At 41.6% G+C, this 26,597-nt stretch overlaps 1 protein-coding gene across 1 annotated transcript; it reads left to right on the top strand.

Annotated features, from left to right (window-relative positions):
- The first annotated feature begins 2,652 nt into the window (after positions 1-2,652).
- LOC310875735 (uncharacterized protein) lies at positions 2,653-25,348 on the top strand. Its single transcript, XM_083789056.1, has 26 exons — positions 2,653-2,790; positions 3,947-4,006; positions 5,021-5,068; positions 6,215-6,271; positions 6,897-6,974; positions 7,154-7,213; positions 9,314-9,391; positions 9,590-9,649; positions 10,203-10,274; positions 13,294-13,353; positions 14,403-14,474; positions 15,398-15,466; positions 16,226-16,294; positions 16,647-16,724; positions 16,852-16,899; positions 17,024-17,083; positions 17,806-17,880; positions 18,148-18,225; positions 18,539-18,592; positions 18,693-18,734; positions 19,341-19,421; positions 20,116-20,155; positions 20,387-20,432; positions 22,248-22,593; positions 23,273-23,341; positions 23,691-25,348. Exons 1-26 carry the CDS (start codon positions 2,722-2,724, stop codon positions 24,177-24,179), a joined length of 2,358 nt encoding a protein of 785 aa, XP_083645182.1. The 5' UTR covers positions 2,653-2,721; the 3' UTR covers positions 24,180-25,348.
- Positions 25,349-26,597: the final 1,249 nt, after the last annotated feature.

A 26,597-nucleotide genomic window follows, 5' to 3' on the forward strand; every position in this document is an offset into this window, starting at 1 on the left:
CATTTTGGCACTACAGCGCTGAAACAGCGGTAAAATAGGAGTATGAATCGGCCCTTAGATATCCATATACTGTATGGAGCCGAGCTGACCTGTTCTAACATTCCATTATGTTGATCTGACCTCACCAAACCCTGTACGGGGCGGCGGTGGATCAGGGGTAGAGTTGCCTGGATGGTAACTGCAAGGTTGCCACTTGGAACCCGGGTTCCTTGAGCAAGACATTGAACTGCTCCCAATGTGCTGGTTGGTGCCTTGCACATGGTTTCCGCCGCCATTGGTGTATGAATGTGTGTGTCAATGGGTAAATGTAATGCACAATCTATGTAAAAGCACCTTGGATAAAGGTGCTACAGTATATAAATACACTCACCCAGGAATCAGCCCAGCTCCTAATCCAGACAACAGTCTTGTCAAAACTCGACTATTGTAACTCCCTCCTTACTGGCCTACCAGCATGTGCACTTAAGCCTCTCCAGCTGATCCAAAATGCAGCAGCTCGCTTGGTCTTCAACCAGCCAAAATTCTCACATGTCTCCCCCCTGCTCCGCTCCCTCCACTGGCTCCCGGTCGCTGCCCGCACAGAATACAAAACTCTGATGCTGGCATTCAAAGCAACCAAAGGTATGGCTCCCCCATATCTTACAAGTATGATTGAACCCTACAAACCCTCCCGCGCACTCAGATCAGCCAACGCAGGGAAACTGGAAGTACCCTCACTAAAAACGCCGGGCCAACGCTCCACACGTCCCAAACTCTTCTCCCTTCTGGCTCCAAAACTGTGGAATGCACTTCCCATTGCAGTCAGAACTGCAGCATCACTCCCAATCTTCCGCCGTAGCCTGAAAACCCACCTTTTCAGACTCCATCATGGCCCATAGCACTTACCCTAACCCCTTAGATAGCATTTCTGTTGGCTTAGATAGCATTTGACACAGACTTATAGCATGTTATGTAGACAGCACTATAATTGTATTGTATATAGTTATAGCACGCCATAGTACATATGTATAGCATAGTAGTAAATATGTATAGTTTATATGTATAGTGTATGTATAGTTTCATTATATAGATATTCCACTGTTACTTTCTTAGCTTACGCATGTTTCATGATATTGATAAATGCTTTTATGTGATGTATTCCCATGCTTTTGTTCTTGCTTAAATGTAAGTCGCTCTGGATTAAGAGCGTCTGCTAAATGCCTAAATTGTAATTGTAAATTGTAATACACCATTTGCCATGTTTGTACACTCAAGACACGCTCTATAGTCTATAGTCTATATGGCCAGACCTCATCAAACCCTGGCTGTACACTCAAGACACCCCCGCTGCCTGCCACCCATAAATCTCCATATGGAGTTGACCTGTTCTGACATTCCATATGTTGATGTGACCTTGTCACCTCATCAAACCCTGTACACTCAAGACACACTCCATATATGGCCAGTACATAATTAATACTACATAATTGATACTGACCGCCCATGCTAAAGCACCAGCACTCGCCCAGCAGTCTGCCGTCACCCAGGCGGATGCGTGCACGTGACCTATAGGTAGGTCGCTAGAGAGCATTTTAAATTCCAAAATGAAGTGGGTAAAGTTTGGTAAATTAATTGAGAATCTTTGTTTGTATAATTATAGTGAATTTAGCGTATAGAATAATAAAATGTAAAACAAATTCAAAGTGCACCATATTCTGTGTGTTTTGTATTGGCATATGTATTTGAAGGTCATTACATCATAGGGATACTCGACCACGCCCAGATACAGGTGTACGGAAAGAATCTATACGTTGGGGGCGGTGCTCTGAATGGAAGGACAAACTTTTCTCCTGAGAGAAAAGTTTGAACAGCCGCGGCGCTGCATGTCTGCCCCTGGCGTTATTGTTGTATTAGCCAAACAGAAACCTGCAGTCCATGAAATCAGAGTAGAGTAGACGGAAGACAGAGAGCAAACTATAACTCAAGTAACCGAACCGCGGCGGCCCAGTTTTGTGGCGTTTGTTGTCTTCTGGTAAAACCTGTTTGACTTTCCTCGCTACTCGCAGCCAAGTGAAGTGACTCAGACGGAGACCTTCTCCTCCGTGACCGTGCTCTCTTTAAAAGTTTATTTTTGTGTCGGTTTCAGCCAGTTTTCTATTTTATATTCTACAGTACACCGAGGTAGGTTTCCCATATTACGACTCACGGCTCACGAGTCATACTATTGTGTTGTTGGCGTGGTGGCGTTCGTTTGCGTGTGAAGCATTCTTTCCTGTAGTGTACACTGTACAGTCTACAGTATGTGTCACAAAAGAGCGCACCACGTACGTAGCAGGCAGGCTTATGGCGCAGACCATAGCTGATCTACAAGCTCACAAAGCGGTCAGTCGCGACCCCGTTGTGCGCTTGTAGGTCGGCTATTTTCGGCACAGTCACTGGTCAGCCAGCTGGTGGTGATAGCAGCCAGCCGGTGAGCCGGTCACAAGGAATTTTGTAAAACAATTGAACGCATTGTGTTGTTGACAATAAGCTGACTGCTGCTACGTATTGGGTATTATATTAGTCCATGGTGGTTCTAGGTCGGATAAAAGTTTTGTGGATATTCGTGTTAAAGGTAAAAGTCTCTCTCTCTCTCTCTCTCTCTCTCTCTCTCTCTCTCTCTCTCTCTCTCTCTCTCTGTGTGTGTGTGTGTGTGTGTGTGTGTGTGTGTGTGTGTGTCTGTAGGAAACTGTCAAACTGAACATGTTTCGTAGGGATAAAGGCAGAACAGGAGCAACGACCCCAGCTGTCCCCTCTCGACCCAGCAGGGAGGTATGTGTGTGTGTGTGTGTGTCTCAAATGAATACAGGTGTTTTATTGCAAGAGAGGGCTGCTAATGGGCCATGTGGCAACATGTCATGTGTCACCAATTATGTAACATAAACAGTGGAATCATCATTGAGGGATGTTGAAAGTCTTGGATCAATTTCTCAAGTTTCAAAGTAATTCTTTCATACAAATGTTGCTTCTGGTCAAGCAGCATTAGGTGTCTCATAACAACACATAAACCTGAATTAGCTCTTCATTAAACCTCAGTTTTGCATTCACAATATGAATGTAGCCTATGCCGTATAACCGTATTAAACTATAACGCACGAGATTTTTCGATTGACATCTTTATTTATGCAATGCATACATACATAAACATGCTGTGTGTATATATAGGCATTGACACTAAGGGTTGCCCACCTGCCTCAGGCGGGTAAATAAACATTTCAGGCAGGTAGAGTTTGCTTTCAGGTTGCCTGACGGAGCAAGTGCTTGTTTGAGAGGGGACGCAACTGCATATAGTATACAGTAAACGCAACACACATCTTCTGGTCTGTGGAATGTAAAATAAGAGCACTGTTTACCTATAATGTACTGTTTTCACTGTTGCTACAATTAAAAATATAAAATAATTAACGAGTGTGAACCGATTGTCATAAACTTTATGTAGGTAGGCTATTTGGTATATTCAGTGATTTCACTCAAAAAACCTTAGGTTTCGTTTTTGGCTGTGGGACCCAGCCTTTCGTCCAATCAGGATAGAGAGTCAAAAATGAAACCTAAGGTTTTTTGACCCCCAGGGGTTAACTGGGGACAGGGAGGAACTCCTTATATGGCCAGCACACTCTATAGTAGGGAGGATTATCACAACAAAACAAAAAAATAAGTGATATTTGAATTAAGTGAAATCACTGAATATACCTTTAAATTGAACGGTAATTAAAAATGTACCTATCATTTTATAATGGACGATTTACTTTTTGGCCAAGTATAGGCATGGCCTTGGCTTTGGGCAAGTAGAACATGACCTGTACTTTACTTGCCCGACGGGCAAGTGCCTCTGAGACCTTAGTGTCAAACGGTAATGCTCGAGTGATGTGGTGATGGTTGTGTTTGTGTTTTTTTGCTCTAACATATGAGAGATGTCATTTGTCACCAGGAGCTGGACAACCCTATTGCACACAGTCTGAGTGAGAGAGAGATGGACACTAGCTCACAGGTAGAGATGACTTTTAAAATATGCTCTGATGAGGAAGGCTGAGGCCGAAACATGTCAAGTGTTCTCAATAAATAAGAACGTGTACATGAGCCAGAGCCAGTCTCACTTTCCTTTTATTGTGGAGTGCTGCTTTTTCCACTTCGGTAGGTAGAGAGTTCATCAGTGTTGCCATGTCCGCTTAATAATACTATATGAGCCATCTTCAACCACTTATCAGTAGTCGGGTCACGGGGGCAACAGCTCCACCAGAGAGCTCTAAACTTAAGTTCCCTCTCCGGAGCAACATTAGTGATCCCGAGACGTTCCAAGGCCATTGAGTCAATGTGTTTCCTCCAACTGCGCCTTGGTCTGCCTCGGGATCTCCTCCCAGTGGGACGTGCCTCGAGGACCTCCCTAGGGAGACACTCGAGAGGCATCCTAACCAGATGCCCGAACCACCTAAGCTGGCACCTTTCCAGGCAAAGAAGCAGCAACTCTACTCCGAGTGACTGAAATTGTGACTGAAATTCTCACCCTATCTCTAAGGGAGATGCCAGCCACCCGTCGAAGAAATCTAATTTAGGCTGATTGTATTCGCGACCTTATTCTTTCGGTCATGACCCACACTTCATGACCATAGGTGAGAGTAGGTAGACAAAACAGGAAAGGGCGCACACCAGTGTTGGTGAGGTGCTGGCCTAAGGCAGTAAATAAGTAACATTTTGAAAAAGGCTGCACACACGTAGCCACGATGCTGTATATTTATTATTATCCAACTTTTCGACCTAGGAGGTCTTCTTCAGGGAATGATGGGTGAGAGTAGGACATTTTATGTCACCCCCAAATTTATATATTTGTCTACAAGCTCACAACGCGTTTGCAAATATCCAATGCTCATGTGGCCTAGGCGCTTATTTTGTGCCTGTTTTCATAGACTAGTAGTTGCTTATTTCTCCAGCAACACTGGTAGAAATGGAGAGACGGACACGCACAACAATAACCCAGTATACCAATAAGTGTAATTGTTTCTTGCAGGAGAACAACAGTGATGTAAAGAGTGAGCCTGTTCTAAAGAAGAACAAGGTGAGAGCATACAATACACACACACACACACACACACACACACACACACACACACACACACACACACACACACACACACACACACACACACACTTTAATAATTTGTGCAAATACATCAGAGGTATACTAAAAGCCTATACAAATAGCCTTGTGTTGGTTAGAGTGTCCGCCCTGAGATTGGGAGGTTGGGTTTCAATCCCCCGGCCGGGTCATACCAAAGGCCATTAAAAAAAGAAAACGTGACTCGATGCCTCCTTGCTCAGCACTTGGCATCGAGGTCTGGATTCTCCCACATACTAGTGTCATGTCCAGGGGGTGTACTAGATATTATAAAAAATAGATGCCTCACTGGCCGCTGCAGTTCATTGGAGCGACGTGTCTCCCAATGAAGGCAGGAAGTAAAGTGGAAGTGCAGTGCTGAAGGCACAAATCTTTATAACAGTCATGACATACAATACATTACAATACAAAACAAGACAAACAAACAACAAAGTTATTAATACAACAATTCAACATCAGAGCCAGGGGGATTACTAACAGAAAACATTAAAGAAAGCAACAAAGCAACAGTTCTCTGCAGCTTTCTTATTTAGAAGTGCTGAAGGCATGCTGCGTCGCTGCCCAAGTGACGTCACTCATGCAACTCCTCCATGTTTCTCGCTGTCACTCAAGTGACTACTGGCCAATCACAGCGCATCTTTTCCGGGACTTCTGTTACGCACGCATTGAAGGCAAATTCTTTGCAAGGAATCTTGCCGGAAGAGGCGTCTACGTTTATATGTCTATGGGTGTACTTGTCTGGGGGAAGTATAGTTGTACATAAAGCCACCTCATGCCACAGAAACAGGAGATCTTCCTGAGTCCTGCCCTATGGGTCACATGGCTCGGGAACCATTCATTCCCAAGGCTTCCGACATACTATACTAAACCTTTTAATACTGAAGTTAAGTGTCTTCATCTATAATCATGTGATAAAGGGTTCTGTAAGTTACTTTTATTCATCCTCACCATTCTTCAAAGCTAATTTTAGCTGATCCTAAAAGTAAAGTCTTACAAACCTTGTTCTCAACATTGATACATCACTTCACAATGAAACATCACGTCCGTTTTATGTTCTCTATGAAATATGCATGTTTTTCAATTTAGAGCACAGGAGTGATGGGGGTCATGCAGAAGGTCAACCCATTCAAATCCACCTCACAGGTAACTATCATATGATGTCAGATATGCAAAGCAAGTAGAAAATAACCATCAGATGCTAAGCGTTTTCTTTTCCTTCTCAATTTAGAAGAGCCAATTACTCAATTGTATTTTTATTTTCCCAATTCCCTACACATTTCTGTGGAGTCTTACTGCCCTCTATTGGCTCACCTGCCATTGAGGAAGGAGGTCACTGAGATCCCTTTTCCATCAAAAGTACTTGGTTCTGGAACTCGTTCCGTTCTTTATTTTTTATGATGGTTTATATCACATCTTCCAACCTGAATAGTGGCACGCCCACTTTGGTTCCCACTTCAGGGCAAGAAGTATTTTTTTGGTTCCAGTTCTCCGCTAACTGTTAGGGATCCTGAGAGAATGTAGTGCCTACCTCACCATTCAACACAGGCGTCGCCCCAGGTTATAGGAGTCACTAGAGATCCCTTACCGCCCTACTTGTATGGATGCTTGCCTAAGCCGGAGACATTGCGGATGATTTGTACCCCTATTCTCCACAGTGTTGTATCCCTAAATGGGGATACCAAGTGCAAAGTGTTTAACCAGCCGGTGCTATGGTTTACTTTAAATCACAAAATCCAACATCACCATTGAACCTTCTTGTTGGTTGTAGGTCTCTCCCACGGTCAGTAAAGCTTCTTCGTCTGAATCACTGACATCACTGGAAAGGGGAAATGCAGATTCCACACAGGTGAATGGATAAAGATAATGACACATTTCAATCATATATTCCAAGAGCTTTACTGTCAGGTTTCTCTGACAAAAACAGTAACTTTTATAATCGAAGATCAGCTTTGGTTTCGGTTTTCATGTGAAGAGTGTACATTTTCTCACGACTTGATCTAATCGTTTCTTTTCCACATTGTGTAGAACCCTGGCAGACTGAAAACAGCCATGCAGAAAGTCAATCCATTCAAGTCAACGTCACAGGTCAAAACACACTACAGTACATCAAACACACAGGGGGTTTTATTATGGGTTCTTCTGTAAAATTACACTTTAAAGCAAAAGGACACTATATAGAAGTTTGTGTAATTACTTTGCCATGATGTAACTGCAAATATTGGCGAGATATCGTCAATGGTTGGAGAAATTGATAATCCAAAATAGTCTCCTCACTGACCTACATTGCACAGAGAAACGTACCGGTATCTCAAAGTCACTCTTTTTTTCACACGAACATACACAAGCAAAATGGGTTCTGTGTAAACATTACTTGGAGTAAGTTGACATTTTTATTAAATCAAAAAACGAACTTGTCTGGCTTTGTAATATTGCAGATTGACAGAATCCACTTTGTTTGCATTAATTTATGTACTAGTCTGTACAGTACTGTACAGAGTAGACCAGTACATAAATGAATGTACTAGTGCACATAAATGAGCATATATCAATGATTTTGGCAACCTTCTCAACCTTTTCACTGATCACTGGATCACTGGAAGTACTGTAGCAGAGGAAAAAAAGAAAATCCATGCCGAGCGTGTTTTTTTTGTTTACACCTGTTGTAGATGATGTGGGGATTAAGTCCACAGAATGTTGACACTGTCCCATCCTGCTTACACAGCATGTCATTTGATGCCACCTACCTTCTTAAAGACTTGGGGCTGTATCTTGCGACACCCCTTAACCCTTATCCCTAAACAAATTTGCCATGTTTTACTATTTAAAAAAACCTTAGTAATAGTTCAAATAGCCGATCTACAAGCTCACAATGTCTCAATGTAGATTGGCTAGTTGAACTATTTTAAAATGTTTTTCAAAATAGTAAAAAATGGCAAATACGTTTAGGGATAAGAGCGATAAGGGTGGCACAAGATGGAGCCCCTAGTGCCCTATATATTTTGTTTTACTATTTTTTTCGCCATTTTATTTTAATTTGGATCTCTTTTAGCCTTTAGGCTAATCTTCCAAGAGTCCAGAAATAAATTAAAACATTACAGAATGCATTATATTACATTACAAAACAGTACATTGCATTTCAAAAATACATTACAAATTACACTGATGCTAAAAGACAACAGTGAGTCAAGTATTACAGCGTAACAAACATACCTATACCTCTAATCCTCTACTCATACAACCGCACACACAGGCACAGCATATGCCTGCCCACAGACAGATACAGTACATTCACCTATCTATAGTGGACTATGCATGGCAGGGTCGTCCTCTTCCCTGAGCCAGCTGAAAACCTGACCGCATACCAACACAAACTAAAACTAAAAAAACAAAGCTAAACTAAAATCACAAAATGGTAATGAATCAATAAAAGCAATCCCAGCTATAATGACTAGTTCCATAATTGAACTGCCCTAAAAATAAAAGATCGGCTTCCCATACTAGTTTTTTATTTTTGGTAGAACATAATTATCTTTGTGTCTTGATCTTGTGTTGACCTGATGTTTCTCGCGAACTAATGTTAATTTATTCTTTTATGTTTACTGGTTTATTAGATTTTTATTTTAGAAATCGATGCAAGAGACTGTTTTCTTATGCACTCAAGTTCTGTGGGCCATCCCATTCTGTTATGCAGTTCACCTGTGCCTATTTCATAGCCACATCTTAAGACCATTCTAGCGGCCTTGTTTAGTGTGATCTGCAGTCTTCTCATATCGGTCTGAGCTGCGTTGCCCCATATTGCACAGCAATAGTTTACGTGACTATAAATCAGACTACGGGATATTAGCTTCAACGTCTCTTCAGATAGAAGCCCTGCAATTCGCCCAACCATTCCTGCCATTAACAGTGGTTCACTGTTAATGAAAAAAATAAATAATGTTGGGACCCCCAACCCACTTGTATCATGAATATAAATATAAAATATTAAATGTTCCTTTAGCATAGTCTTCCTTGGCCCTCATTCATTCGTTTGTTTTGTGTGTGTTTTTCTTTTGTTTGTTTTTTTGTCACTGACATGTCTTGGCTGATTACAATGGTATATTTGCCTAAGGTGGTCTGTTATTTGTCAGTGCTTTGGTATAAATCACAAAATCCAACATCACCATTGAACCTTCTTGTTGGTTGTAGGTCTCTCCCACGGTCAGTAAAGCTTCTTCGTCTGAATCACTGACATCACTGGAAAGGGGAAATGCAGATTCCACACAGGTGAATGGATAAAGATAATGACACATTTCAATCATATATTCCAGGAGCTTTACTGTCAGGTTTCTCGGACAAAAAAACTAACTTTTATGTAAATGTATAATAAAACATTCAGCTTTGGTTTCAGTTTTCATGTGAAGAGTATACATTTCCTGATTTCCTCACGACTTGATCTAATAGTTTCTTTTCCACATTGTGTAGAACCCTGGTAGGCTGAAAGTAGCCATGCAGAAAGTCAATCCATTCAAGACAACGTCACAGGTAAAAACACACGCATCAAACAACACAGGGGGTTTGTTCTAACCCCCTGTGGGTTATTCTGTAAAATGTCACTTTAAAGTAAAGGGACACTTTGGTAGACGTTTGTGTCGTTACTTTGCCATGATGTAAGTCCAGATATTATCGTTAATAGTTGCTCCGTTGACAAATGGATATTCCAAAATACAAAAAAAAAAAATCCGTAACTGGGGACCTCCCACCCTGACAAGCACTTGGAATTGTAGGAGTTGTTCAGTTGCTTCGTATTAATATTCTGTGCCTTAAATTCTTATTTTAAACTTCAGTTTTAACCCATTCAGGACGGGAACCCCTTTTGGTGTTTTAAGCATTATGTTATACTTAAGCTATTGAAAAATAGCTGATCTGATCTACGAGCTTGTAGATCTGCTTCTTTTTTTTATCGTGAAAATGTGTCGCAAATCTTTGAATATAATTCTATTCTTTCAGAGAATTGAAAAAGGTTGAGCACCACTGACATAGAAACGGAGGTTTTTCATGAAATTGTTTTGTAAGTGAAAGTGTATTCTCCATCCAGGTCTCGTCTACAGTTGGTAAAGCTCCTTCAACAGAGTCCCTGGAACAGGGAGGGCGTCCACAATCCACACAGGTGAGTCTTGCAAATGTCATTAGTCTTGCAGATGTGTTACTGTATTCTCTGAGGGCAGGCACGTGCAGAAAGTGTTAGAGAGGCAGGGGCTGAAATCCCATAAGATGGCACTTTTTGCCCAAAATAGCAGATCTACAAGCTCACAACGCGTCGTGCTGCGATGCGTTGAGACTGAGAGCTTGTAGATCAGCTATTTTTGGGGCGCATCCCTGCACTCTTTAGCCTTTATCTACTGGAGATGTGGTGTACGACATGGATTTCGAAACAAATTAGTTCAGTGCAAAATGCTGCGTTCAAGTGCAGGAGACTTCGGAAAAAAACAATTCTCCTGAATGCTGCCTTCTGTTGTGGCATGGAAAGGAGAGGAGGGCATTTGCATTTCTTTCACCATATTAATTCGTGGTCTGGAGAGGGCAGTTGTTTTACAGACGGGTAAAGGGGCAGGGTCTGAAGCCCCCTTTGATATCTATGTGTGGACGTCCCTGTCTGAGGGGTTTGGGGAAAGTGTTGACCAATGAATAGTGGTCCGGTTATTAGCTCTGATAATTGCTCAAGAAAAGCAAACATCTGGAATGTTTGAGTTGATGAGAGTTTGGTATGGGTGCATAACATTGAATAAAAGTATAAAACCTTTATGAAATATTGATGTAAAATGTCAAACATGTCAAATGACATATAGATGCCGGTAGTACGACGACGACTGAACATGTCCCTAAAAGTACTTTCCTCTAACATCCTAGTGTGACGATCAATGTACAGCAGTGGTTTTCAACCCGTTTCATATCGGACTCTCAGAGTCTATTATTTATTCAGCATTTGAGCCATGGACCACCATTTGATATCATTTAGCCTCTCAGACCCAAAAATGAAGAATATTTTGTTGTCGTTGGATAGCTCTGGTCCATATCCTTAAAGGGATTGTGACATAAAAAAAAGTTTTTGTAATTTCTCTTAATTTCTTTTAGTTTTTTTTTAAGGATGAATTGCACCCAATACACAAATTACATCCACCAATTCAAGAATGTGGAGAGAATTCTGTTGGAAGAACCTAATGAGATTTTTTATTACCCCCAAAATTAAATCGAGACAACTGAAAACAGATCAGCCTTGCTGTGTGGCCACAAGGGAGCGGGCCACGCTCATATTTTCTGGTCTTGTCCTAAAATTCAGAAATACTGGCAGGACATCCATTCCACCTTGGAGACCATTCTGTGTTTTGAGATACCTCTGTCTGTTTTTTTTCTACTGTTGGGAAATATCCCTGAAGAGTTTCTAACACATGATAAATATTTAATCAAGATCCTCTTAGCAGCAAGTAAAAAAGCAATCACACGACGCTGGTGCCAGCAGGACCCACCAACGAAAGATCAATGGATGGACATTATTGAGGAACTGTATTCTATGGAAAAACTAACATTCATACTTAGACTACAAGAGGATAAATTCTATAAAAAGTGGGAAAAGTTGAATCTCTTCTCTCAGCCTAGCGATATTGCAATTGGATTTCATTGAAAGTTTTTTGTAATATGAGAAATGCAGCCTTTTTTTTCGTTTACTTTTTGTCTTTTTTCTTTCCGTATTGTCTTGTCAGTTGTGTATGTTTTTTTCCTTCAATAAAAATTAAGTAAAAAAAAAAAAGGATGAATTGCACCCAAAAGACCTGGACTTTTATAACATTCAGTAGATTTTCTCTGGTTTTCTGGCTCAAACAAGTGCTCTGACTTTCCACAGCCTGCAAATCCCATTATGTCAATGGGAATTGCCAGCAGATGTCACTGTTTTGCCTGTTTTCATTGCAGCTCAAAAGGCTCCAAACCCCAGAGAAAACTCCAGACCACAGAAAATCCACTGAATGTTCAGGTTTTTGGGGTGTAATAGAGCGTCGCAGTCCCTCCCCCTTTCAGAACAACGAGTGGCCCAGGAAATGAATCGCAATGCATTTGTCCCATAGGCATTTCGTGCTTTATTTATTTAAAGACCTTTTAAACGTTGTACGAAGCCAACTCTTGTCGTGACAAATCATGACAACACACACAATATTTCGGGCCAAACAAAGAATTAGAAAGTAGAAAGAAACGGCAGGTTACAACCCTTTTTTTGTAATTATTTGTTTGGTCCAAAATATTGTGTGTGTTGTCATGATTTGTCACGACAAGAGTTGGCTTCGTACGACGCTTAAAAGGTCTTTAAATAAATAAAGCACGAAATGCCTATGGGACAAATACATTGCGATTCATTTCCTGGGCCACTTGTTATTCTGAAAGGGGTGAGGGACTGCGACGCTCTATAGAGATCAAACCTAAAACAAAAACGAAAAAACAAAAATAATTAGGGCATTAGGGCTTTGGACCAGAGCTAGTAGTTACTTGCGCAAGCAGAGCACGCAAGTAATGGTTTCGCCCGGCTCGTATGCACCGTCCCAGCCAACCCGCCACTTTTGATGCGTATGCACCGTCCCAGCAAATTGTGCCTGATTTGCTGGGACCAGATTACATGGTGTGTATATGTATAACTAGCTCTTAATGATGACGTAAAAATATGTGGATTAAAGGACCCAATGCCAGAGTGTAATTGGTTTTCGATGGTGACGTAATGACGATATGTTTTAGTGTTGGGAGGATTAAAGGTAATGCTCCTATGTATACATGTATGTAATCTGGCACCACTGCCGTATCGGGCACAATTTGCTGGGACGGTGCATACGCATCAAAAGTGGCGGGTTGGCTGGGATGTGTATACGGCGCAAAGTAACCACAGTATACCGCTAATCAACTTACAAATTACATATATAGAGTATAACTAGCTCTCAATGATGACGTAAGAAATATGTGGATTAAAGGACCCAATGCCAGAGTGTAATTGGTTTTATTTAATGGATTAAATAACCCCGGCCAAGTGTTAACAATAATGGAACTCTCGAGAGTGTAAAATTAAACCAAATTGACCCATACGGGTCCATTTACCACTGGACCACTGGTTGAAAACCGCTGATTTAGAATGCATCTTTCTTTCATGACAGAACCCTGGTATGTTCAAAGGAGTCATGCAGAAAGTTAATCCATTCAAATCCACATCACAGGTAACGACCAACTCTACACATCTTTTGTTATAATCATGGATACCATTGAGTAGGATTGGGTGATATATAAGAAATATAGCAAAAATAGCTGATATGCAATCACGATGTTTTAGGACGTTTTCGAAAGTATAAAATAGGGCTCAAGTAATTAACCCAGGGAAATACAACACTTGCGCAATATTATAATCACGATATGCAAAATCCCAGACGATAATTACTCATGTCTCGTAAGGTTGGGTATTGCCTACAACCTCACGATACGAATCACGATACAGAGGCCACGATACCTATGTATCTCAATACGTGTTGATTTTGAATGACCAAAACATAAAGACTGTGTCCTTCCTAAATTTTGTTTTGCAGAGTCGTAGACGACTGATTGCCCTTGTTTTGACCAATATATTGTCTGAAAATGTAATGTTTCCAAATCAATTTTAAAAACTTAGTTGCATGTAAACAAAAAACTAAAAGCAAGGAAATAAATAAAAATAATGTGATAGATGCCTATGCAAAAGCATATAAGTAAGTAGCCTTGCCGAGCCATGAGGCCCATAGGGCAGGAGCCTATCTCCTGTTTCTGTAGTGTGAGGCAGCTTGATGTACAAGTACACCCCCTGGACATGACGCTAGTATGTCGCAGGGACTTACACCCCAATCCAACCCTTGATGCTGAGTGTCAAGCAGGGAGGCATTGGGTCCCATTTTTAGAGTCTTTGGTATGACCCGGCCGGGGATCGAACCCCGACCTCCCAGTCTCAGGGCGGACACTCTATCAGGACTGACACTCTAAAAAAAGCATATATATTGCATATATATTATGCATATTTTTTCATAAATGCCAATTTTCTTTTTACTGCGACTCGCGTCACACACAGCATTTCCTGCCGTATCGATATGTAGCCTTTGCTTCGATGCGATTATCGGCAAGGAATTCGATGCGATTGTTGCCGTATCGATTAATTGAGCACAGCCCTAATATCTCAGCATCAATATACGGTAATGGGGATATATTGCCCAGCACTACTGAGCTTCTCTGTTCATGTCGTCAGGTCTCTTCTGCAGTCGGCAGAGCTTCTTCATCAGAGTCACTAGAACAGAGTAACTCTCCAGAGTCCACACAGGTAAGCAACATTTTCCTCTGAGATGTAGTGGAGTCGAAGTAAATTGATTGGAAATACTCCAGTAAAGTAAACAAATACCTTGTAATTGTACTTAAGTACAGTACTTGAGTAAATAAATGTACTTATAGTAACTATCCACCACTGCTGATTGATAAGGATGATGTTGATGGTGCATTACAACCCCTGAGTTTAGGTGAATTTAGGGCTGAAATCAGGATTATTAATCACGATTATTGGTAGTAAAAGTATATATATAAAATATATGAATTGTCCCCGCACAGGAGGCACTATAGGGAGCCACTGACAACCAAATGTGTTTTTTAGGATGTCCTTTATTGGTGCAATTCCCCTTTTTGTGTGTGTGGTTGTGGTTTTTCCTGTCATGTGACTGAGCCGAAGATAATCTTCCACCTAGTGTGGAATATAAAGTTGTATAGCGGATGTGGTACAGTACCAACCATAAAAGTCAGTCCAGGTACCTCACAATAGGAAATCATTCAAATAAGCCTTCCACACAAGGCAAAATAGGAGCAATGGCTGATTCCTGCCTCACCTACAATATTACTACCTACCTCCACTGTGCACAATCACATCACAAATAGGACATTTTGCTTAGTAATGTGCACTTCACTGTAGTAGGGAATGGTGCAACCGTAAATGCAATTATTGTAAATTACTGTGGACTGAGTTAAATATCCCTGGATAAATGAAAGGGAGATGAAAGAAGCTTGCAATGGAGCACGGATGTCTTGGGGAGGTCTGTCGGTCCAAACATTTCCAGCATAGCCATAAACATAGCTGGTGCGTGTTAAAGCTACTGTACAGTGCACGACACGTTGGTGTTGTGGATTATCTTCTGTGCACACAAAGAAGCCAAATGGATGACCTATGTATGCCTCTGTCTTCTTGACCTTTGGCTGCAGGTGCCAAAGGAGGATTCTAGCAATGTCTCTGATCTGCAACTTACTAACAAACAGCCTGAGGGCAAGCAGGTAAAACCCGTTGATGTGACCTGGTATCCATTGATCCTGTTGGGATGACTTTGACCCATTTAGGCCTGACCTCAAACTTATAAAAAAATCCAGTTCTCTGAAATAAATATTTTCACGATTTTTCAAAAATAGCAGACCTACAAGTTCATAGCGTGCCACTCGGTGGCACGCTATGAACTTGTAGGTCTGCTATTTTTCAATAGCTAAATTATAACATGTTTAAAACACCAAAAGGGGTTCCCGCTCAAAATGGGTTAAACTGTTGCACTCTGGCTCAAATGTATATAATTCCTACCCAGTCTCACCCAAACAAGGTGAAATAGCACGGAATTGCAATTCCTTACATACACGCTTAGAAAACCCTAAAATCTGCAAAATCCTCCCCATAGACAATGACTGAGGGGCGCCGTCTCTACTGAACTTGAGCGACGGGAGATGCCACGAGCGGCCCTTTAGGGCCTGGAGTTGCCGTGTCGAGTGTTGCCAAGTTCGGTAGAGCCGACTCAGCCCCGTCCGAGTTGTAACCCGATATGGACAGAATAGTAAATATTGTCAAACCGGAACTCACCCAGCCCGACACAGCCACTGTGAAATAGCACCTCCGTACTAGTGATAGCCATGCCTCCGTCGCGGTCAAAACAGTAGTCGTGTAATATGTGCAGATTTTGGGGTTTTCTAGGCGTGTATGTAAGGAATTGCAATTCTGTGCTATTTTGCCGTATTTCTGTGAGATGGGGTTGATAATTGTCTCTGTTGCAGAACCCAGGGATGTTCATGGGGATGGTGCAGAAGGTCAACCCATTCAAATCATCTGCAAAGACACAGCAGGTATAGCGGCCATGATGATGAGATTATTGGCATGATGATACTACTGTTTATACTTCTGGCCGTGTTGCTAGCCGAGTGTAACTCATTTTCAACAGAAAAATGTGAAATGTGAAAAGTTTGATAAGTTGCAAGTTATTTAAAATTATATATTGTATTATAGATCTGTTGTGTACATGGTCGTACAACAAAGTATGAATAAGCCATGGCCACTTCAGCCCTATTGTATACTTCAGCGTATGACTGTCGCACAGTGAAAATAGACAATTCTTCTACGTGTAATATTGTTTGTGGATATTCAACCATAATGACGTGGACGCCAGGTTGAACATTGTTAACCTTTTTATCTTTTCAGGACACTCGGTCACTTCACAGTGACCTTTCATCCAGCGCCGGAAGCTTGGCAGACAATAACAACCTGACAGAGAAGCAGGTCACTATTCCTGTACACATCTATACACTTCTATCTACAGTACAGTATGTGAACAACATGTTACAATCCGAAAGAAACTCAACAAAACCATACAATTAAACATGCCTGTTCTCTTTGTCACCCACAGGTGACAAAGGGCGGCACAGACACTGCGGATCAGCAGTTGACCAAACAGGTACTGGAGGCTAACGTGTGTCGATGTAACAGTAGATTCTGATGAATCAGGCATTGTATCTTGAAACAAGATGAATAGTTTCAAGGTTTTGAATGTTGCTCTGCCATGGTTTAATGTCTTTCAGAACCCTGGGATGTTCCAAGGTTTTGTACAGAAAGTAAACCCCTTCAAGTCTACTGCACAGGTATGAATCTTACTAGTATTATTTATGTTAACCACTTGAACCCTATACTGTATATGCATACAGTATTTAGTAGACGGGGGGGGGGGGGACGGGGGACGGGTCCCTCGTCAGGGCTCTGTGCTAGGTCCCCCCCCCCCCCCCCCCCTCTACATCAGATCGCTTTGGCAAAAATCAAGATAAGATCACAGGATAACAATGTGGCGTATTGTGATCTTGTAGGTCTTCTATTTTCGCAGAATGTTCGCCCCAGAATAGGGATGCCAAGATTCATGTGGTTAAATTATGTCTAGGGGTTGTGTCAAGATCCTATATTGTTATTCTACACTCACAAGTTCTAAAATCTAAATGCTTTGGCCTTCACTCAACTGAAAGACAGTCTCCCAGCTTTCATCATTATAACTAGGTGGAAACAATCCGTTCAGTAATTCTCAAACCTTTTAATTTCAAGGACCCCCATAACTTTGAGTACGGTACTGTAACACGCTATTGGTGTCACAATGTTTCAAGTGCTAAATATTAACCATCTTTTTTTCGGGGGTGAAAATCAACAAGTGGAAAAGTACAGCTAATTTATTGGACTAGTGATGACACTCGGTGTCATTTTCTCTGTCACATGTACAGTAGATGGTAAATGTTCAACCTCTAACCGTTATGCTTATTTATCACCATGTTCATACAGGAGTGTATTGATTTATACTTGTTGATATATATTGATTTTTCAGTCTGAAGCACAGTCGATTCACAGCGACCAGTCCTCCAGTTCCGAAAGTTTGGATGAAAGCACCATCGACAGACATGTAAGACATGAAGCATTGTGTTGGAGAGTAGTGAATGTCTTCAATGCAACAATGTAAAATTAACCTGAAAGAGAGACTATTGAACTGTAACTAAAAAACAAAGAGCATCCAATCTGTAAAATTATCATTTTATCACAACCAAAACTGTGAGTCATAGTATAATGCTGTATTGTCTTAACGATTCATAAAGCTTCCAAACGGTGATGAACTTGGTATAGCCATTATAGTTTGTACTTAACTCTACTAACTCTGCAACTTCCTCCTCAGACTGTTTGGTACACTGATACGGCGGGCAGCTCTGAGGTGAAAAGCCAGCCAAAATTGGCAGAGAAGAAAAGGACGCCGGTATGTGGACAATGATAATTATTGTATATGTAATGGCACAAACAAACAAACATGAATTAAGACTCACTGCACTACATTATATTAATTTGAAAAACAATGGTCACATGTATTAATACTTTTGGTAGTTAAAGATATTGACCAGTTTATTTGCATGTTCTCCCTGACGTTACAGTAAACCTGTGTAGTGTTTTTAGTACTTCCTGAATTTATAGACTTGTGATAAAAGTATTTTAATCTAGAATACCACAGTGATGGACACTAGATATGTCAATAATTCCTACTGTATGACTTCTTTGTGCTCTTAATCTGCCAGACATTCAGGATAAGACGGATTCTCCCAGGTGCTTTCTTTGGCTCTGGAAACAAGGTACTGTTTGAATGTACAACCCTAATGTATCTGAAAACAATTCCTCTCTGCTTCTTGGATTCTTTTGATGTCCTGTGATGCTTGTCTTTGTGCCTTTCAGAACTCTGTTACAGAATCAGAAGACATTCAGCCCATCATTCAGGTATGGACTGTTTTCTTTTTTTTTTTTTACACCTCAGGTACTGCACTGAACTGGAATGAGCTAGCTAAACTGTACGTCTATCTAGAAGATTGCTATTGATTTAAGTGGATAGAGAAGTTTCTTCGGGATTAGGGTTGGCCTCGGATGGGTACAGATGGCATTGCAGTTGTGTCTAAATTGTGTATGTTTTAGTTTAGATTTTGTAAATGCCAGTGGTTTACTACTGTATGTGCATCAATCTAACTAGTTAATCAGGATGAGAAAGGCAGATGCCATTCTCTGCTATCCTACTAACGACCCCTAGAGGGCAGTTTTGGCTCATAATGGCTTTTGTACCTAAATAATAAATAAATTAATAAATAGAAGAGCCTTGTATGCAGAAGAAACTAAATAAATTATATATATATTATTATGTACATTATATATAATGGATATTCAAAGGGATATTCACCTCACAAATAGGGTAAAAACAGTTGACAACTGTCAAGTTAGTTTAATGGTCTTCGATACAGTATGTGATGTAATTGTCATGATGATATTGTAAACCTCACTTTGTACGCCAAAAAATGTGAACAATCCAGTTTGAGTTGAATTGTGTTTTTCTAGGAGGAGGTCGTGGAGGTTGAGCCAGTGGACTTGGCTGATGTGCCTGTGCCCTGCGATGGAACCACCACTGACCCTATGGATGTAAGATTCCACTATATTGGATTAATCATGTTTTTACAATGAAGTGGATTCAATCTGTTACAGTATATCCATTTTGAGAAACATTTATCATTCTGAAACACTTACACAGTATTTTCTTAACTGAAATGCAATGCATGTATGTGATGTATTTAAAAAAAAAATATATATATATAAGAAAAAAAACATGGCATGCTGCACAAGGCTGAAATTATAGTAAGTACACAATGTGACAGCTGTGGCTATTAAAATTGCACATTTTGGCTTTGCACACATAAATCTAACACCACTTAATAATTATATTGGCTATAGCGGTGTTGCATACTAGTCTGTCATGTTCTTACTTTTGGGACAAGAGGAAAAAATTGTCTGCAACACTGATCACAGGATCTTCCTGAAGATCCTAAGGGATCGAAACGTTGAGTCAAATAAACCAGTGGAGCTGAGTTTTCATACTAGTGTTGCGGACTTATGTTTTCCCTTTTGTACTGCCTTTTGTCCAGCACCTGGGCTAGAGTGGAGGTGCATGCTCTATTTCCTTTCTTACTTTTGGGACACACACTGATTATGAATCATAAGTTGTCAACCTGTGTACAGGAAAGCATACAGACTGCCTCCTTTTTTTGTAAAGTGTGTGTGTGTGTATTCAAGTATATAATGAAATTATATTATGCCTTTACTCGTGTTACATTTTCAGGATGAAGATGGCCTGATGACGTGGTGGGGAACAGTAGAGGGTATGTACTGTACACGAAACATTCACGTGTACCTTGTCTATCAAGGGTGTAGCTGAACTTCAGAAGCATAATTTCAAAGGCACTTTCACTTTCAAAGCACAGACGGCATCAAATTGTTTGTATAAAGCCCAGAGGTAGAAAGAATGTGTACCATTATCGTTAGTGCTTTGCTTTTGTTCTTGTAAATCCTTTGTGAAGACTGAATTGGTTGCTGTCCTAACTGTCCCATAGGCTGGGACGAGTGGAATGACACCAACAAGGATGAAGAGGCGGAGGAGTAAGTACAGGCTTACAAATCTAAGCCGACAAACACTTAACCCATTCTGACCTAAGCCGACAAACACTTAATTCATCCTCGACCCTGAGGCTTAAATTAATATAACGCATGTTAAATTGACACTCCTGTGATAATAGAGCCAGACAGATACTGTATGTTTTGCAATGATCCTTCAAATCAAACAACTGACACAGATATAATACAATGGAGAATATTATATTAGGGGCGACTGTGGCTAGAGCAGGTCGTCCAATGATCCATGGGTCGGTGGTTCGAATCCCGGCTCCTCCTGTCTACATGTCGAAGTGTCCTTGGGCAAGACACTGAACCCCAAATTGCTCCCGATGTGCTGGTTGGTACCTTGCATGGCTTCCGCCGCAATCTGTGTGTGAATGGGTGAATGTAATGCACAATCTATGTAAAGCGCCTTGGATAAAGGCGCTATATAATTGCACCATTTACCATATTAGGATATTTTATGTTTCAATGCATTTGAGACAGGCGGAAGCGCGTACTGTACATAGATGTGTGCCAGTTCAGATCGCAAAGTCATAGACCGTGACGTAGGCAAAAACTGCCGTTCCCCACTGTGCTTTCTCTACATCCAGACTGTGTTCTGGTCCTCATATGTCACTGGCTTCCCCTTTGCATTCTATCTCCACATGCGACGGCGCTCCCCATGCCTTTCACGCCCCTCGCGCAACATTGATCTGTGCTCTGGCACCAACGTAGACTCCTTTCACCACCGTCAATGTGCTTGCATTCTTTTATTTACTTTATCTCGCCAATAGTACCCCCCTCCCCCTAGCAAGTACCCCCTCCCCGTAGCATCGCGCCTGCTTCCGTTTCTGAAAGCCGCCATTACTCACTCCGTCTGTCTAGAAAGTGTATCTCTTCAGAAGCATTAATGTTGTAACCTCGACACAGCATAACACAAATGATCCCAGAACGCGCTCTGGTCAATCATCGCGGATGCCGCCTAGATTCAGAGAAAACGGCTTCTTAAAACGGCTCAGAAACAGGAACTGGACTCCTGTGTTTCCTTCTTCCAATTGGCTACGGCCGATCACGTGACAAGCGCATCGACACAGTGCAAGGCTTGTTGGGTTACAGGTGCATGATGGGATGCAGATGTTTTTTTGTTTATTTTAAGCTAGATGTCCATCGTCCAATATTTAAAAAAGTGCACTCAAACAGTAACTTTAACTGGGAATTTTATAATTATAAATAACTATAAAACAAATTCACAAATGGAACATTTACAAAATTGCCCATAACATCTCTTTCTGCATTATGTTCTGTAAAAACAATAGTATTCCTATCGGCATATTTTGGACGACGTCAGTGGATGTGAGCTTCCCACCATCCAGGACGTGATCCGGATGTGATGTGAACAAGCAGACCAGGAAGAAGATCAATAATGACTCATTGACTTATCCTCTATTTAAGAGTTTTTAGAAGCATTCATATTTTAACCGCGCAGTAACCGGGATTTTGTATTGAGCTGCGTTGTTCAATCCAGCTCAATCTGAGCCGTAATTCCGAGATTCACGGCTATAAACATCAGCGGCCCCGGGATTGTGTGCGGGCCGCCATCTTGCTGCGGGTTGCTAGGCACAGGGGGGTGCCTAGCAACCGGGAGCCCTGCTTTACGGTAAATATGAACGAGATGATTATGAATTATTACAAAGCTCAACGTGTAAAAGGAGTTTTTGGCGCTGTGGGATTTCATGAAAAATAAGTGAATGAAGTCCTCGTGTATCTACAGTATGAGAAGTTTGGGGAAAAGCTAAAGACGAGGCTACTCTCCCTCAGGGTGGTGGAGGACGCGGCGGACCGCGTGTTCATGGCGGCGCGCCTCTTCGTGCGCCTCTTCAACCGGCGTGGGGCCACCCTGCAGAAGTGCATCCTGGAGCTGCTGGCGCTGGCCGACGCCGCCGACACCTTCCACAAGAAGACGGTGACGGCGAGCGTGGGTGGTGGTGTGGCCAGCGTGGCGGGCTCCATCACCACCATCACGGGCCTCATCCTGGCGCCGTTCACCATGGGCACGTCGCTCATCGTCACGGCGGTGGGCATCGCGGTGGCGACCGGCGGCGGCATCGCCTCGGCCTCGGCCAACATCACCGACACGGTGCACTCCAAGACGGACCGCAAGAAGGTGGGAATCAATCAATCATTCAATATTTATTGTCTCAACACATTACAAGTAACGTGAATGAGATCTTTGGTTGTGCATGCTCATCATTGCAGTTAAAAGATGGAGAGAAAAACAAAGTGCCTAATCTACATAATTCTAACACAATATGTATGCAATAAAATAAATAAGTATTAAATGTTTATATGGTCTACGTGTATAATATAAAGGAGTCTCTGACTCTCTATTAAAACAACAGTCAGTTCAGTTCAGTCTGTGCAATGTCACCAGACTTGGTTCTTGTTCAGCAGTCTAATTGTTGACAAATAGAAACTCTTCAAGAGTCTTGTGGTGCTGCTTTTGATGCTCCGGAAACGTTTGCCCGGCCGTGTGTGCGGCTTTGGCTTGAACAGGCTATGGCTGGGGTGAAAATATGCACATGTATATGTTACTATTTTTGAGGATTGCTCTTTCTTGCACTCTTTATTCTATCCCTTTGTTTGCTGTGTTTTTGTTGTTTTGAATGTTATGTTATATATGCTGCTGTATTGTCTGAAGGAAGCCAATTTTTTTTTACTCTTATCATGTACCTGTACACAAGATGTAACAATAAGTTTTACTCTTATGTACCTGTACACAAGATGTAACAAAGTACAACCTGTACACAAGATGTAACAATAAAGTACAACCTTGAACCTTGAAGGTGGAGAAGATGATCCAGGTCTACCAGGCTGAGATCAAGGACATCAAGGAGTGCCTGGAGTTTCTGCAGGTGAGGGGGATGTGCATGGGGGAAATGTTTGTTGTGTTAATCTAACGTGTTGGTGCTTTATAGTTGTGTTTCTCCACAATATGCTGATACGTATACGGCCAAATAATGGAAAACATTGACCAGTGAGGGCAATGTGCCAGTGTGAAGTTAACTGCACAGGTGCTGTCCATGCTGGTACATGGTTTAACACTTACATAAGACACATTCAGTGTATGTTTTACCGTCAACTGGGCTGCTATGAAAGGTTTCCATTGGGGCCATATAAATAAGTAAAACTATTTGCATTCTGCTGATAAAAGACCCCAAGGATAGAGTCTCACCCCTTTTGCTCGCTCCACCCACCCAACAGGCAGGCATGGACGCGCTGGCAGAGTGGGACTTTGAGGCGTATGCGGACAGCATCAACAAGAAGCACCTGAACCAGAACGTCAAGCACGTGATGAAGGAAGGCGGGCGGGCGGGCAAAGCCCTGCTGATCAACGCAGAGAGTCTGATCAGCACCGTGCAGATCCTCAGCGTGGCCGGCGGGGCGGCCAAAGCCGCACAGGTGATGAGCGTCACCACGGGCGTGATGTCAGGACTCTTCCTGGCCCTGGACGTCTTCTTCCTGGCCAAGGACTCCATAGAGCTGAAGAAGGGCGCCAAGACGGACTTCGCCGCCAAGATCCGGGAGGTGTGCAAGGACCTGCAGGACGGGCTGCTGGAGCTGAATCACATCAAGGAGGAGCTCCAGAAAACCATCGACGGTATCGAGATAGAGGTAGACGAAGAGGAGGAGGAGGAGGATGAAGAAATGTTGAAGTCTGACCTGAAGAAACTGGCCCTGCTTGAAGAGTAAATGGAGGTGGTTGGAGGAACGCTGAACGTTAACCGTTGGAACATTTAGAGCAAAATGCAAAACCAGGGTTTAGGGTTATGCATATTTATGAATGTACTAGGCAATTTCCTTTTGAATGTACTAGGCAATTTCCTTTTGTTGCTAAAAGAAAGCGACTATTATATTTCAGAACATATAATGTAAGATTACTTTAAAAACAATGTAGCAAAAGGCAAAGTGAGGCAAGGGGTTAAACCAGTTCAACATAAAACAAGATGCCAAATGTCACTCTAAACTACTGAGAGCTGTAATTTTATTTTTCATAGAATCTCAAGCCTAATTTAGTAGGCAAGTGATACCGTACTCTATCGTACGGTATCACTTGCCAAAAAAAAGATATGCGATGAGTATGAATTAAGCTTTAGAGTAAAGTGACACGTTAGCACTTTTTAATCACACATTTTAATGACATGATACAATCTTGAAGGAGCTGCTTTATCTGGAAATAACTGCTGGTATCATTTTTCCATGGCCGGAGTTAGGCATGTAACGATTCACTCAACTCACCATACGATTTGAATCACGATATTAGGTTCATGATAATCTTTTTCACGATACGATTTGAATCACGCTATTGGGTTCACGATAAGACTTTTCACGTTTTTCTTAAACACTAATTTATTTTCCCCCCAAATTACCGAAATATATTGTATTTCTCTTGCACCAATCCAATATTATTTTTCTTTTACAATACTGTTTGTGCGTCACCACGCCGCTTCACCCCGTGTTCGTCCATCCCCACCACTACGTGTCAACACATGTGGCCATGTTTTTATTAAATAGATGTAAGTGGCCATGTTTTTATTAAATAGATTTAAGTGGCCATGTTTTTATTAAATAGATTTAAGTTGTCATTGTCACCATATATCGATATACAATATATCCTTACATGCCTAGCCGGAGGTCATGTTTGTGTCATTTTAAGAATGTAAAGAGAGAACTTTAAATGTAAGTCAATAGTTTTAGCAACGGAATCCAAGCTCCATTAACACCTTGTATTCTTAATGAGGGTTATTTTAAGTAGATATATTGTATCTTAATATATTTTAATATGTATTTTATAGTACTACTTAACAGACTGTTTCTATTGTAATTTTACCTATTCTTTATTTATTAGATGATGTTGCAAAATCCTGGTAATAAAAGTTTGTTCCTAATAATGCTACCTCCCTAATCATTCAGGGTTGATCCCCCTATACTGGGAATTTCAGTTTGAAGAAATTCCATCTCTTTGTTGATGTTGTTTCACAATAATATCCATTCAATACATTCAATGGGTTTGTTGATCCCAAAGGATGAGTAACAAAATGCATACATAAATGGATGCACCTGGGACGTATCCTCAGTGATGTATCCTAAGGTCATCGGGGTTTCGGGTCTCCCAACGTCATACCCCTCACTCAGGTGACCCAGCTGGGGTGATCAAGTCCCGACTTACGTCCCAGTAGCTACCCTCGATAAGTCCCATTGGGGAAAAACCAGGGCCACAAAATCCGTTCCTCCTGAACTACTCTGCCGGGACTAGGAGGTAACATTCTGGCGCATGGAAGGATAGGCTCTGTGGGTTGACTCCTGTCCGGGCCCCTCCTACGTCTCACCAGGTCCACTCCTGCTCTCACCAGGTCAGGCCCTGTGCGTTGCACCAGACTCCCAGCACCAGGCACTTTATTCAGGAATGGTGGATTCTCGAGCCGCAACGGTTCCGCAGGCTCCGCTTGAGGCTTGAATGGCCCTCCTAAAGGCCTCACCGTGGGTTTGTTGGGCTATACGGAAGAAACAGGCTGGGGCACCAACCCATACTGCTCCCGGGTGCCGTCTAATTTCCGGCTGTCACCCGTCTCTCCGGTGGTCACCAGACTATTCCTTGTCATGTAGTCTATTCCTTATGTTAATGAGAACAATCATGTCATACATAGAAATTAATGAAGAATTCCACCTTTTCATTAAGTTTTGATTGACTAGATTCGAGTGGCTTATTTTCAGTAGTATTTCCAGTTTTCAGTCATTTTACTTCTACTCCACTTCCACTACATAATCATATCAGAGGCAAAGTACTTTTACTCTACTACAATTACATGGAAAGTTTAGTTGCTAGTTACTTTGTAGATATTGATTATTACAACACATATAGTACTGCATTACAACACATTAACCGTTCAACCCTATATACATTTCTGCCATTTGAAAATAGACAATCTACAAAAAATGGCCATAGCCGTCATCACGAATGTGATGAGGTCAGCACATTTGGGCTGGCCTCTATGGCTATGGCTGAATTTAGCCTGGGAATGGGTTCAGAATCATGAACACACCCTAGTTTGACACGTCTAAACTTACTTACTAAGTATAATGAAATTTTGAACATTTTGCCTCATTGGT

This window comes from Protomyctophum parallelum (genome assembly GCF_964188405.1).
Source record: "Protomyctophum parallelum genome assembly, chromosome: 18".
NCBI lineage: Eukaryota > Metazoa > Chordata > Actinopteri > Myctophiformes > Myctophidae > Protomyctophum > Protomyctophum parallelum.